The following is a 14,231-nucleotide window of genomic DNA, read 5'->3' as shown; positions in this document are numbered from 1 at the left end:
TCTTCAGATCACACTTTGGGAAACCCTGGCCAAGAAAATCTTTTTTGGCACCAGCTAAAGATCTGGCCTCTTCCTCTCTCTCTCTCTCTCTCTCTCTCTCCCTCTCTCTCAACTCCAGCCTCAGCGACCTGGATGTCTATAGGGATCCTGCGAAGAGACAATGAGGCAGACCCACATCAGGATTCCAATAGGAAGAGGGGTTAAGCCTGTAGAGTGTGGGCCCAGAGGGCAGAACAAGCCCCACAGGGAAGCAGACATCCGCTCAACCCAGGAAGACTTTCAAGGCAGGACCCACTGTATCACGCCCAGCTTCAGGCCTACCATCTAGTGGGAAAGCTCCCACCATCCTTGGATAACTCTAAATTCCCTGGCATGGATACAAGTTCCCTCAGAATCCAGCCCTGCTTACTTCTCCAATCCTTTAGTCTCCAGCTGTCAGAACTTAGTCTATATCCCATCCCCACCAAACAGAACCTCTCTTGCTCCTCCAAAATGTCAAGCCTTCAATTCCTTAGCCTTCCTTGTTTGCCTCTCTCCTCCAGGATTTGGCCCATTCTGGTAGCTCTGTCTAACCTGCCCGTCCCGATCCTGTCACCCTGGAATTAATTTCCTCTAACCCCACAGCTAGATGACATGTCCCTGATCTCTGCTCCTTCTATACCCCATATAGGGGATCCCTGGGTGGCTCAGCAGTTTAGCGCCTGCCTTTGGCCCAGGGCGTGATCCTGGAGTCCGGGGATCGAGTCCCGTGTCGGGCTCCCGGCATGGAGCCTGCTTCTCCTTCCTCCTGTGTCTCTGCCTCTCTCTCTCTCTCTATGTCTATCATAAATAAATAAATAAATCTTTTAAAAAAGAGAGAGAGAGAGAGAACTATTGTCTAAAAAAAAAAATTATTTACTGCATCCCCCCTCCACAACAACAAGACCTGACATACTATCTGTACAAGAAATATTTACTGGGGCGCCTGGGTGGCTCAGTCAGTTGAGCAACCACCTTTTGATTTTGGCTCAGGTCATGATCTCAGGGTCATGAGACTGAGCCTTGTGTCATGTTCCACGTTTAGTGGGAGTCTGCTTGAGATTCTCTCTCTCCCTCTCCCTCTGCCTTTCCTGCTGCTCATACTCTCTAAATTAATTAATTAATTAATTAATTAATTAATTAATTTTAAAAAGTTTTTTTTTTTTAAAGAAATACTTATCCATGGGATCCCTGGGTGGCGCAGCGGTTTGGCGCCTGCCTTTGGCCCAGGGCGCGATCCTGGAGACCCGGGATCGAATCCCACGTCGGGCTCCTGGGGCATGGAGCCTGCTTCTCCCTCTGCCTATGTTTCTGCCTCTGTGTGTGTGTGTGTGTGTGTGTGTGACTATCATAAATTTAAAAAAAAAATTTTTTTAAAGAAATACTTATCCAGTTGAACTGTTCTGTTTTTGTTTTTTTGTTTTGTTTTGTTTTGTTTTGGTTTTTTGTTTTGTTTTGTTTTGTTTTTTAAGAGACTGAATGCACCAGCCAGGCATCTTGAGCAGCAACCAGATGGAAGGGGGTGGGGAGAAGGTATCACCCTGGTTTTCTGGTCCTTCAATCCAGTGTCTGTCACACCTGCCTCTGAAAATATAGGTACTTGCCAGGCCGGACTGGACCCACTGGGCATAGAGAGGTCCCCTCAGCCTTAGGTGAGGCAAGTCTCTCAAGTACTAATTCTCTGAATATCTTTTGAGTATGGCCCCCTGCAACCAGGTCTCACCAACTTAGCCTGGTGGTACTCCATCCTTACTTCATGCCAGGCTCCAGGGGAGCAGGGCAGACAAGGTCTGAGTCTCCCCAACCCACTAGCTGATCCCATAGCCTGTCAGTTGGGGTAAACCAGGTTTCCAACCCTGGCCTGTCAGTGGTAACATGTGGGTGTACCTGCAAGAGAGGCCAGGAGATCATACAATGCCCTGAGCCAGGGCAAGTGGTAGCCAAAGCTGCTGGAGAGCTGCTCAGTTTCCAGTCTACCCCTGAAGCACAGTTCTTTTCAGGTCTTCACAGCCCCCAGAGGTGGGAGAATCCAGTGTAGATGGATCCATGCCAGCCCTCCCTCACCCCCAACCCTACTCCAAGGAGATAGGCCTGGGTGGGGCCTGAGCCCCAGGGGTCAGGGTATCTGAAGGTGCCCAGGAGTATGGTGTTCACCCTGCTAGTTGATTAACTATGTAACCCCTTTCCCTCTCTGAGCCTGGGATTTCTCCTCTACAAATGAGGGAGAGAGACTAGACTGGTGTTTCGTGATCTTGAATCAGGATTATCTGAGCGGCAGCAAGAGAAAGGAACTTGAAAACACACAAGTCCCTGGGCACCATCCCAAAGCTCCTAAAGGAATCTGAACCCACGTGGAGAAGAGGCCTCCTCCAGCCCTGGACCCCAACCTCACCCCAGCTGGGGAGTCTCTGGAGTCCCTCCAAATCTTCCCCAGCACCCCTCCACTGAGAAACTCTTTGGGATACAATCTTTAAGCCTTCTTGAGCCAGGGCTAGAGTAAGCTGCCCCATCTCTCTCTCTCCAAAAACTTCTGGAGCCTGAAGCACTAGTCAGTGAGCAGTTTATTATCCATCAAGTTGTCCCCAGCCTCCCAGCACCGTGGCCTGTACACAACTAGACACAGCCTTCACTCCAGTTTCAGTCTGTCCTTGCACCTGGCCTCGGGCCCCACTCCCATCCTAGTCCTCCATGGCAGCACCAGGCCCAAGGGCCACACCTCTGCTAGGGGAAGGGGAGAGGAAGCAAAAGCTGGAGAAAGGGGAGCCACGTTGGCCCCAAGCTTCTGGAACCACCACCCCGGGATGAAGGAAAGTGGGCAAGGCTGGGGGAAGCTGGGGTTGCCAGGCGATGCTTCAGGCAGGAGGCTCTTCTCCAGGAGGTGCAGGGAAGCCACTCAGGTCTCGGCCAATGATCTCACTCACTGTAAAGGAGGGGCAGTTGAACAATTGGGCTAGGGACTGGTTCCCTCCTTTTCCAGAGACCCCCAATCCATTCCAGGCAGGCCTCAGTCTAGGATGCCTCTAGGGTCCTCCTCCACTGGCTTCTCTTCCACTGGGCCTCAGTTCCCCCAATGTGTCTTGATATCTGGTCCCAATCAAATCTCGCTCAGTTCCATCCATGTGGGTTCCCAGGCCCCCATCCCAGCCCTTTCCTGCTGGCTTGGCCTGCAAGGTTAGGGCAGTTGCTGTCAGCAGGGCTGCAGGTGTGTGTAGTCAGGAGTAAGAAGGAGACACAAAATAACAAGGCTCCTCAACACCAATCCTGACCACAGTCACTATGTGCAAGGGAGAGCTGAGGAAGGGAAAGCATGCTTGACTGGGACCTCTGCAAGCCCCTGCCCCTCTCTGAAATTCAGTGCCTAAATCCACAAATTGAGGGAGCTATGCTAAATGAGCTGGAAAGTGCTTCTAGCCCTGAGATTTTGTGATCTGGGGCAGAGGGCAGAGGCAGAAGGGCTGGGGCAGGTTTTCCATGCACCCTTTGGAACTGAGTTTAACTGGATTCAGGTGGCCACATGCACCGAGCACTTGCCTCCTGAGACCCTCCGACTGGCCCTGAGGGACCGAGGATGCCCCATCTCTGGGAAGCCAAACTCCAGCCCTCAGCAAACATGCAGAGCAATCTCTTGCACACATTCACACTCGAAGCCCCCAGTCGCACACCCACCTTCCTCCAGCGTGATACCCTGGATAGGGACATTGTCTCGGAAGCCGCTGCCGTAGCCACCCCTGGATTTCTCCTGCTCCGGAGCCCCCTCCCCAGGGCCATAGCTTGGCCCTACCTCATTGTATCCCTCGGCAGGTGGGGGGTGAACACCACTCTGGGGAGGGAATGGGCCTTCAAGCGGTGGGGATGAAGGCAGTGGAGGCCGAAATGGGGCTGGAGGAGGGAATGGCAGCCCCAAGGGAAATGGGGAGCCCCGTCCTCCATAGGGGTCACTAGGGAAGGGCCGGGGAAGGAAGGAAACGGGAGGTGGGCGGGCACAACCTGTGGCACCCCCGGTCTCAGGGAACATCCGCAAGCCAGGTCTGTAGGACGGTGGGGGCCCCGTCTGGGGGTACAGAGGGGGTGTGCCATAGCTGAAGCCTTCTGACAGGTAAGGAGTTTCATAAGCAGGGTCTTCATGGGGATAGGAGGGGTAAGGGGGCCTGGGTGGTGAGAAGTCCATGTCAGTGCCAAAGGGGGGGCCAGGTGCTGAAGGGAAGCTGCGGAGAGATGAGTCCGGTAAAGGCTCCTCCTTGAAGATCACTAGGCAAAAGGTAAATCAGGAGAACACGCTGGTGAGAGGGCCAACTGTCTCCCCACTACAAAACCTCCAACCATGTCTCTGTCCCCAGGCTTCAGTCCTCCCGTGGCCCCTCATGATGGGGCACTGCATGTCTCTCGCCCCTGCCTCAGCTTCCCACACCCCCACCTCCCAAACCCCCACCATGGGCCATCCTAGAGCGTACCAGGCAGGAACTTGAAACTCTGGGTAGGACTGCGCTTCCTCCGCCCATTGGAGACATAAAAGTAGACCTGGACCGGCCGGGATACCCGCTTGTTGCTGTACTCGGGGACAGTCAGGGTCAGCGTCACCTGGGAAAGAGCACAGGATGAGTCAGGGAGCCCTCAGGGATCCAGGCTCAACCCAGCCCTTCCAAGGACCCAAACTCCATCTCCTCACTTTTTTTCATTTGCGTAACATCAAATTCATTCCCTAGAGATGAGCCTGCTTCTACAGTAGCCAGGCCACCTCCTCCAGCAAAGGTAGCTTCTGGACTCCATTCCCATGGGTAAGAGACATAGTTGGGAGTTTCCTGACTTCTCCCACTACCCACCCAGGATGGGTGCCCTAGTGACATTGGTACCTCATTGCTCTGCAACCGGTTCACCGTGGCCTCCTCCTCCCATTGCAGCTTTCCATCTGTGCAGGAGGAACACAGAGCTCCAGCCCAGCTCCCAGCCCCTTCCCTCTGCCCCCCTGCCATTTCTCCTCCTGCTAGAGCAGGGGCCAGACTCAAAAGTCCCCTACGGGGCCTGGCTCACAGAGGAGCCCACTGCTTGTTTATTCAATTGGATGGAAGAGGTAGCAAACAGAAACCAAGAGACATGGCAAGGCCAGCCCAGGAACCAGAGAGAGTTCATGATGGAGACAACTCTTGAACCCTCCCATCCAGCTCCAAACATCCCCTCCCATGATAGTGCTGGGAGGAAGTTCAAGGGTAGGAAAGGGTCCTAGCTTGAAGGAAGGCAATGAGATAAGACCCCATTCTCAAGATCCAGGACCTCTGAACCTGCTTCGGTGTAGTCTCAGGGTGCTATATTGAGTGTAGGGGCTGGGGCTCCTGATGGGCAAGGTTAGGGGAGATTGGTGGTTTTACCTGGACCCCTCGGTCTTCCCTTCTCCAGCCCTGCAGCTGACCTGAGGCGCCTCACAGGCTTTGTAATCATGGCTGTGCCACCAGGGCCATAACTCAGAAGGGTTTCAGGAGTGGTGAGGGTATAAGTCCCCTCTTCCCTTCTCTTTACAGCCCATCCACATGGGAGTAAATTATGTCAAAGCTGACTCCCCTTTAATAAAACGAATGTGGATTTCTTACATTTGTTCATCATCTTGAGTATTTTTCTTTTTTTTTTTTTTTTTTAAGTAATCTCTACACCCAATGTGGGGCTGGAACTCACAACTCCGAGACTAAGAGTCACATGCTCTACTGACTGAACCAGCCAGGCGCCCCTCTCTTGAGCATTTGAGATTGCTGCTATACCCATCTCCCTATGGGAATCGGGACAATGGGAAGGGCAATCTATCTGTTCTCTGTTACAGGTAAGGCTCAGCTTGCTAGTTTAGTGACAGTGCCAGAGATCTTTCACCCCGTGGGTACTCACCAGGGCCCCTCTCAATGAACACCACCTTGGAGTCTGGCAAGAAGTTGGAGCCAGTGAGCACTAGTTCCTCTCCTCCTCTCACAGAACAGGCACTGGGGCTGTATGCCTCTACCTGGGGCAGCTCCTGGGCTGAGCGCTGGGCTGCAGAGCAGTGCAGGAAAGAAGCTGGCTGGGCTGTGTACCAGAGGACAGCCTCCTCTGCAAACCCCTCCGCCCTTGGAGTAACTGCCACAGGACCCTGGAGGAATCCTCCCCAGTAGCAGACACACAAGGAAATCAACAGTGTCCCTGGGGTCACACAGACCAGGTAAGGAACCTGGACAGAGAGAGGTGAACAAGGTCACCTAAGGCCAGAGTTACCCAAACAAGTACACAGAGCCACCCAGGGACAGATGGAGGACAAGGCCACTCTAGTCCAGCCCAGAGACAGAGTGTGCAGAGGAGATAAATTAGAACACTGCCTCCACCTCCTCCATAACAGAAATAAGTGCTGAGTCCTTTTCAGGGCTCCATGGGACAGACAGGACACAGAACACGATGCAGAAGATATAGGAAGCCAGACAGACCGGCAGAGAAGGAGTGGCAAGAGACATAGAGCTGGCACAGGGCCTCTTTGCTCACAGCATTCAATGGGCACTGATGCTGTCTGCACCGAGATGACCTTCCCGCTGCCTTGGGGCACGTGCACCCGGAAGACGAGCCGCACACGTGTGTTCTTGCGCCCAATGTCTGTCTCCCCCTTCCGCAGCTCAATGTCTGAATTCCGGAGCTTTAGGATTCCAGCACAGTCAATGCTGAAGGCAGAGAGTGGAAGGCAAGCCCCCTAGCTGAAGCCAGAAGAGTGATGCCTCCACAAGAGGGAAGCCCCCACCCTTCATCCAAAGCCCTGAATGACTTCCTCTGGGAGCCTGAGGGGAGTGATTTTTCTAATCACAGGTGGTCTGTCCAAGGTGCTCCCTAGCCCCCAAAGTCCTCTTCTAGATGGTGAGAAGCCTGCAACCTCCTCCTAGAGGTGAGGTCTAGCTCTTCTGGGAAGAGGAAGAGTGGTCCTAGCTTAGACCTCATGGAGAGGGTTGGCCCGAAAGCCTGAAAACTGAAGGGAAATGAAGTGGGGACCTACTTGGCTGCCATGTTGTTCTCAGGAAGCAAGGTCATCTCCAACACTTTGGTACCACTGACAACAGCTTCATAGCTAGCCGTGGCCACCATCTTGCCGGTGATACGGTGCACCTGATAGAAGGCATGAGGCCGCAGGTTCCTTTCATCTGCAGTGCCAATGAACATCTGGAGGGTCAGTGGCTTCTCACTGTAGCCTAGGAGCTGGCAGAGGGAAGAGAGAGGCCACCCAGTTGAAATCCCCACTGTCTCATCCTCCATCCATCCCTGGGTTTTCAGTCTACCAGGGGATGAGGATGGTGAAAGATAAAGGATATCCTGAAAAGGATTGGGGGTAGGGGGTGGAGATTGGGCACCAGCTGTGGAGAAAACGTGGCCTGGAGTTCACAGTGTTATTCTTGGAATAAGGCCCAAACTGGGCTGGGCAAAGGGGAAATATCTTCCAAGAGAGACTGGCCCAACTCAACAGACAACCTAACTCCCAGTGAACTTTGGCCTCAGCCTAACCCAGCCCCCACATCTGGCACGCCACCATTTTCCAGAGTAGACAGAAGGCTGGTGTCCCATGGGAAGAGTGATGGGGGTGGGGTGGAGGGACAGAGGAGTAGAAAGTATATCCGGGTCCTTGAAATGCACCCTTCCTGCCATAACTCCAGCCCCTCCCCCAGGCCGCCTGCAGGGTCATTGCTGAGGAGTGTGGGAAAGGGCACTGCCATGGGTCAGCCCAGCTGGAGCCCATCTGCAGGGATCTGGGACTGGAGAAGAGAAAGGCTATGGGGCCTGCCCCCTGCCCCTTACCTTGACTACAGGGTGACCACCAGGGGCAGCTTTGACAGCTCCTCGGCTGCCCTCAGTCTCATAGTGGGCCCGGTGGTGGGCTCTAGGCTGCACCTCAATCCTCAGCTCCAGCTGCTCATACTGGCTGGGCAGAGGCCAGTCCAGCGGGGGTAAGGCAGAGGTCCTGGATAGGAGAAGAGCACTGAGCATCTGCAGCCCCAGACTCCAGTCAGAGAAGCACTGCGCCCAGCTCCCTGCGATGTGAGGGAGGAGGGGGTGTGGGTGTGGGAGAGAGGAAATCACAGCAGAAATAAAACAGTCCAAAAACCCAGAAGCAACGGGAGAGAGGACACAGCCCTCTCAGGGTCCCTTGAGATGAGGGCGTGGAAGATGGCACCAGGCCTGAGAATCCCTTTTTTCCAGCTCTGAGCACAAGGTTTGGGGTGACAAGGGTTCATTCATCTGGATACAGAAGTGAACCTAGACCTAATCCTAATCCCCAGACCTGGATAGGAAGAGTCAAGTAAAGAAATAGCACTTCAAACTAGAAAAGTCGGGATCCCTGGGTGGCGCAGCGGTTTGGCGCCTGCCTTTGGCCCGGGGCGCGATTCTGGAGACCCGGGATCGAATCCCACATCGGGCTCCCGGTGCATGGAGCCTGCTTCTCCCTCTGCCTGTGTCTCTGCCTCTCTCTCTCTATCATAAATAAATAAAAATTAAAAAAAAAAATTAAAAAAAAAAAAGACAAACTAGAAAAGTCCTCAGAGGTTCATCCCTTTGTTTTTTTTTTAAATAAAGAAACTGAGGCTCAAGGAGTAGAATCCAGCAGGCCAAGCAAGCCAGTGACTGACAGAAGCCAAGATTGTTTCCAGCACCTTTTCTACTAGTTGGGCCTGGATAGGTTAGTTCCAGAAATTTGGGGGTTACAGATGGGCAATTTTCCTGCATTGAGCTTGAAGACATCCTCCAGGTGGTGGCTGGCAATGTCTGGAGACACTTTGGGTAGTCACAGCTAGAGGAAGGGTGTCACTAGTGTCTAGTAGTCAGAGGCCAGGGATGCTGCTAAGTCATCTGTGACCACCACAGCCCCATACAATCATTATCTTGCTCAAAATATCAATAGTGCTGGGGGTGTGAAACCCTGCCCTACAAGAACCCAGGGGAACAGGCATTCAGGTTTTCCTCCCCAGGAAATTTTCCTGGATGGAGCCAGCTCCATCTGACATCCCAAGATTTAGGATTATTGAAGCTGGCAGGGTTCTTTGAGAGTGAAAGGAGTGCAAGAACTGCAAGAACTGCTTGTTTTCATCTGAATCCTTTGACTTGCCAGCTATTTTATTCAAATTAGCAGCTATCCTTTTAATCAATAAGTCCGGGCCCTAGAAATTAAGTGAGAGAAGGGAGACTTCCTGCCACCCGGCATAAGGCTGAAATCCAGCCAAGTTCAAGCCCAGCCAGTGCCAACACAGAGCTGGGGGTGGGGGAAACACTGGAGGCACTCCTTCTTCACCTAAGTGATCCTTCTGGGTCGTGGGAGGTTTTACCTCATTGGTCCACAGGGAGTGATTGTCCTTTTGCAAATTCTGTCTGGAGGGGGTGGGGCTTTGATTTTGTCTTGTATTGTCTTTTAATTCTCCCCAAAACCGGAAAAATGGCAGCAGTCAAGCTGTCTCAGATTCTCTTTTGAAATACCAAGGGCACAGAACCAGGACCTTTCTTGAAACCCATCCCTTGACTTTGCTGCTCCCTCAATGGGATGGCTGGAGACACAGGTGGTGCCAGGCACAATCCTCACCTGAAGATGGGGCTGTGTCCCCCAATCCGGGCCTTGGACCAAGCCAGTGGGGAAGGCACTGCCAGGTAGTCCATGCCGGCCACCTCCTTCCGAGGACCCCCGGAAGGAGCCGCAGCCTCCTCAGCTCCTGACTGCAGCTTCCCATTGCACGGGGCAGGCTCCTCAGACCGAGGCAGGGCCACCGCCTGCTCGCTGGAAGTCCGCCGGGTCTTCTGCGGGATGCTCTCCGCAGGCGGGGCTCCCACGTAGTCAAAAGGACCGGGGGAGCCGGGGTCCCGAGCCAGAGGCAATGGGGGTGGTGGAGGTGGCTCGGGCCCCTCCTCCCCCAGGCTGCCGCGGCGGGACAGAGCTGGGGAGGCTGAAGACGGGGTTCCGGAGCTGGAATAGCGGCGCTTGCCACATGGAGAGGCGGGCCGTGGGGAAGCCGGGGTGGGCCCAGGAGCGCTGAGGAGCAGCCAGCTATCCTCCGGCCCCCGGCCTCCGGGGCTCGGACCGTACAGGTTCCAGGGGTCGTCGGGGGTCCACGGCCTGGGGGAGGCCCGAGGCGAGGGCAAGGGCGAGCCCAGGCCAAAGCGGGAGGCTGCCTCGTTCAGCTCGGACTCCACCTCGTCGCAGGCTGCGTACAGGGCTGCCTCGTCGGAAGCGTCGGAGAAGAAGCTCCACGAGGACAGGCTGCTGCTGCCAGGGCTGGGGCTGAAGAAGGGGCCCCCGCCCTGGCTCCCTGTCTCTCGGTAGCCCCCAAAGCCTTCCGGCGGGGGGTAATCCCTGGGGGAGCCGTCTCCCCAGGCATCCGGGTTGTCCTCCAGCGTGGCCGGCGGGTCGGGCGTGGGAGAGATGGAGGTGATGCGGATGCTGGGGCATTCGAGAACACGGCCTCCCCCCGCCCCCCCGGAAGCCCCTCCCGGCCCCCCCAGCCTCACTGACCGGGCAGGCTGGCTCTCCCAAGTGCCAGGTGAGGGGGCCGGGCGGGGTGGTGGCGAATGCATGCCAGGCCGAGGGGGTGGAGGCCGGGGAATGCCAATAGGGGCAGCGCCATAGGGAGGGGGCTCCCCCAGGGCCAGACGGCAGCATGGCGGGGCGTCCTCTGAGTCCAGTTCTGTCAAAATGGGAAGGGAGGGGGACAGAGAGAGGGATGCCACGGGAGATGGGGACAAAGAGAAGCAGGTGAGACGTCTGGGCCCCTCGAGTGACCAGCCCTCCAAGTCCTCTATGCCGCCCCCTCCTCAGCATGGGTTCCTGGGTGCCTTTCAGAGCCACGAAGACAAAAACAAAGTTGGACCTCGAGGAGTACAGGGATCCAGACGTCCCAGGCCTTGAGCCCCTGGCCCTGGGACCCGGGGTACCAGACGGGGCGGGTCTTAAGGTGAGGGAGCCGGCTGGAGAGGGGCTGGAGCTGGGCCTGGAGGCGTGTTTAGGGAGGCGCTGGGCTGGGCTGGGGGCGACTCACACATGAACCCAATTAGCAGCGGTTCCCAAACCCCCAAACGGTGCTGGCAGGAGCCCCAGTTGCCATCGCAACGGTGGCCAAGGGGGGGGCGCCGGGGCTGCGGCGACGAGGGGAGGTGGCTCCTCCCTCGCTCCCCCCATCTGGCGGCAGGGGTGCGGCGGAGGGGATGCGGCGTGCCGGGCCCGGCCCCCGGGAGGGGGGCGCGGGCAGCGCGGATTCCGTGAGAGCCGCGGCCGCCGCCCCCGGCTCAGTCCCCGCCAGCTGCCTCTCCCTGCGGCCGGCGGGGGAGGGGGAGGGGCGCCGTGGCGGGGCCCGAGAGCTCCCCCAGCCCGCGGCGTCGGGTCCGCCGGCCCCGGGCCCGATCGCCAGCCGCAGGCTCTGCCCCCCCCCCCGCCCCTGACGGCGCCCGGGGCTCTCGCGGCCGCTCTGGCCGCCCGCACCCCATCCCAGTGACAGACGGCCCGGCCGAGAGGCGGCGCGCAGCCAACGGCACCCCCGCCCCCACCCCAGTCACGACCTAAAAAGGAGAAAGTGGTGCCCGGCCCCCAGCCCCACCGCCTCAGACCCCTGAGCCCCGCGACTCCCCTCCACCTCTCAGTCCCTCATCCTCCACCCCAGGCTCGCCGCCCTAAAATCCCCAGGCTCGGGGTCCCCGGGCCCTTCCGTCGCTGACCCCGAGACCCCCTTCCCAGCCCCGCACTAACCTTCCCCCGACCCCCCCGCGCCCAGCGGGGGGGTCTCCTTTTCCTCCCCGAACACCAGCTTAAATTCCAGCTCCTCATCCTCGCAGCTCGCTGCCCCCATGGAGCCGGCCAGAGCCCCCAGGTCCCGGTCTGGGTGGGAGGGGGGAGCTCAGGAGGCTGCCGTATCTTCACCCGTGGCTCCCTCCCTCCCCTTCTCTGAGACGCCCCCTCCTCCGCCGCTGCCTCCTCCCTCCGGACGCCCCCTCGTTATTATAGAAACTTTTCCAAACTTTTTTCCCCAAACTTCTTCAAAGCGCCCCCCCCAGCCTGTCCCTGATTGGCTGCCCGGGATGCTCCAGCCCCTCCTCCAGGGATGAGATGAGAAAACCACGCGCCCCTCGTCCTCCCCCACCCTCCCTCCCCCTGTCCTCGCTCCGGTCCCTCCCCTTAGAAAAGAGAGAGAGAGAACAAAACTGAATTGGAAAACGGTCCCTCAAGCGTGGTGCGACCTTACTGAAGCTTATTGGCCCGCACTCGCGACAATCACATCCCGCAGGGTGCACTACCACCGCGCACACCCCCAACTTGGTCTAAGTTCGGGGGCTCCGGGTCCGAGCGCCTTAAAGCGGCCACATCCGGGGCTCATCGTGTAGAGAAGCCCAGGGATACCCTTTCTTAAGTTCTAAAGAGTTGTGCAACCAGCCGCTCTCCAGGAAGGACACCTCGCCTCCCCTTTCGCTCCAGGCCTGGAGGCCCAGCGGGCTCTGGGGCTCAGAGTGGCTACGGGCTGCTCGGAAAAGGAAAAGGTCATCCCTCGCCTGAGGCCGCCCTGCGTCGGCTTTCTGGAAGCCCTGCCGAGTCAGCCCTTCCAGCCACCGTCTCTCCCCGACCCTCAAAGGTGAAGACCTTTTAGGCGTCTTGGGGCACTGTGCAAAGTCCATAGCCCCTTACTGGGCGGTGATCCAGGCCGGGCTTTACCGCTGCCCCGGTCCCAGCCACCCAGAGGGGCCATTAATTAGCCGCCACGGGAAGTCGGCTCCCTCCTCCCTAGAACTGTAGTCTGGAATGAATCTTCGATCCGATGGCATCCCGCTCCGACTAGCCTGGAAAATCCTTGCCAGGTTTTCTAAGAGCCCGGAGCCCGGCGACCGTGCGGGCCTCAGGGTTGGACACCTGTCACCTGGGCGAGGGGAGGAAGGAAGACTTGGACTGGAGTTTCCTGGAAGGGCAGGCCTGGTGGGGCCCTGCTGAGTGAGAGAGAGTTGGAGCGGAGGTTCTGACTCGGAAGCCGCACCAGGGGGTGGGAGGTACCAGGTCGCCCCCCACCCCCGGCACCAACACCGGAGGGCTACTTCACACCTCCCTAACCGGCTGCAGCGGCCTTTAACCTAAATCCCTCTAGCTCAGGGCTGCGCCCCCAGCGGCGCTCCAGACCCGCAACTCAAGGGTTAAGTCCAGGCCCTCGGGTCAGACGTTTACAAACACTCGGGAGCCGGGCGGGGACCGCGCCCGTTACTCTAATGAGAAACAGGCTCTGCCGGGCCGAGAGGAAGAGGGGAAGAGGGGAAGAGGGGAAGAGGGGAGGGCTGGCCCAGCGAGCCCGAGCTTCGCAGCGGCCGAGGCGGCTCCCCTCCCTTCCCTCCCGTCCTCCCGCTGGCCCGCCCTGGGGACCCCCCCCGCCCCCGGGGACCCCTGTGACGTGCGGAGCTGCTCCGGCTGGGAGCCCAGGACCGCGACGCTGGAGGGGGCGGGGATTAGAGGCCAGGCCGGCGGGGAGAGAAGAATGTTCCGAGGCCGAGCGGGGAGGCGGCCTGGTTTGATTTTTCTTTCTCCACCCCCACTTTGGTTGGTCTCCTCAGGTTACATTTCCCTTCCAGTTTCATCTCGGAAATAAAGGAAGGAGACCCACGAGGAGGGAGAGCAAGGAGCACCCTGAGACCCGCGACCAGCCTCCACCTAGGAGGAGGGTGCGGAGGCTGGAAGGGCACGCGTAGAGACCCTAATCCAGCGCCTGCTTCCCCACACGCCGCCCAGCGCCCCCCCCCCCCCCCGCTGCACAAGCAGACGTGCACATTCTTTTCAAATGTCATATTTCCTTTGATCCTGGGCAGCGTTTCTCCATGTGTCTGGCTCAGCTCCTGCCCAGCCAGCCACCTCCCCCTCTCACCCGCCTTTGTATATTTTCCTGGAGAACCCTCCCCTCCTAGCATCTGGAAGGCCCCGAGGGCTGGCGTCGGCACACAGAGCCCTGGCGACTCGGGCCTCGCCTCCCAGTGACTCAATTTCCCCTCTGCGGGTTTTGGGCGGGGGGTAAGGAGGGGAACAGAGGGGAGAGTTGTTGAGCGCAAAAGTGGTACGAACGAGCCTGAAGACCGCGCAGAGTGCCAAGCTTCTCTCCGGGGCGGTGGAGGGGGGCATCCCCTGGAGTCTGAAAACCCTCCGATCTGTCTGGGCTGCGGCAAAGGGATGGAATTTATGACTTCTGCAACGTCCTGCCTGTGGAAAAGCGGGTATTTGTAGGTTTAGG

At 57.7% G+C, this 14,231-nt stretch overlaps 1 protein-coding gene across 1 annotated transcript; it reads right to left on the bottom strand.

Moving 5' to 3' along the window:
• Window positions 1-2,561: 2,561 nt before the first annotated feature.
• Window positions 2,562-12,059, bottom strand: NFATC4 (nuclear factor of activated T cells 4). The gene is made up of 10 exons (XM_077908784.1): window positions 11,726-12,059; window positions 9,575-10,670; window positions 7,801-7,963; window positions 7,007-7,206; window positions 6,508-6,680; window positions 5,887-6,027; window positions 4,869-4,924; window positions 4,470-4,596; window positions 3,685-4,266; window positions 2,562-2,938 (listed from the first exon to the last, which is right to left on the bottom strand). Exons 1-10 carry the CDS (start codon window positions 11,823-11,825, stop codon window positions 2,871-2,873), a joined length of 2,706 nt encoding a protein of 901 aa, XP_077764910.1. The 5' UTR covers window positions 11,826-12,059; the 3' UTR covers window positions 2,562-2,870.
• Window positions 12,060-14,231: the final 2,172 nt, after the last annotated feature.

This window comes from Canis aureus, chromosome 9, assembly GCF_053574225.1.
Source record: "Canis aureus isolate CA01 chromosome 9, VMU_Caureus_v.1.0, whole genome shotgun sequence".
NCBI lineage: Eukaryota > Metazoa > Chordata > Mammalia > Carnivora > Canidae > Canis > Canis aureus.
Note: the sequence above shows the minus strand (reverse complement) of the source record. Positions and strands in the feature narration are given on the sequence as shown.

Bases quoted from the DNA above. Each gene is read 5' to 3' on its own strand.
- NFATC4 (XM_077908784.1), bottom strand. From the start codon at position 11,825: ATGGGGGCAGCGAGCTGCGAGGATGAGGAGCTGGAATTTAAGCTGGTG. The intron at 7,964-9,574 runs GTGAGGATTGTG...TCTCCTATCCAG, and splicing joins GGACACAGCCCCATCTTCAG to GACCTCTGCCTTACCCCCGC. The intron at 6,681-7,006 runs GTAGGTCCCCAC...CTCTGCCTTCAG, and splicing joins GAGAACAACATGGCAGCCAA to CATTGACTGTGCTGGAATCC.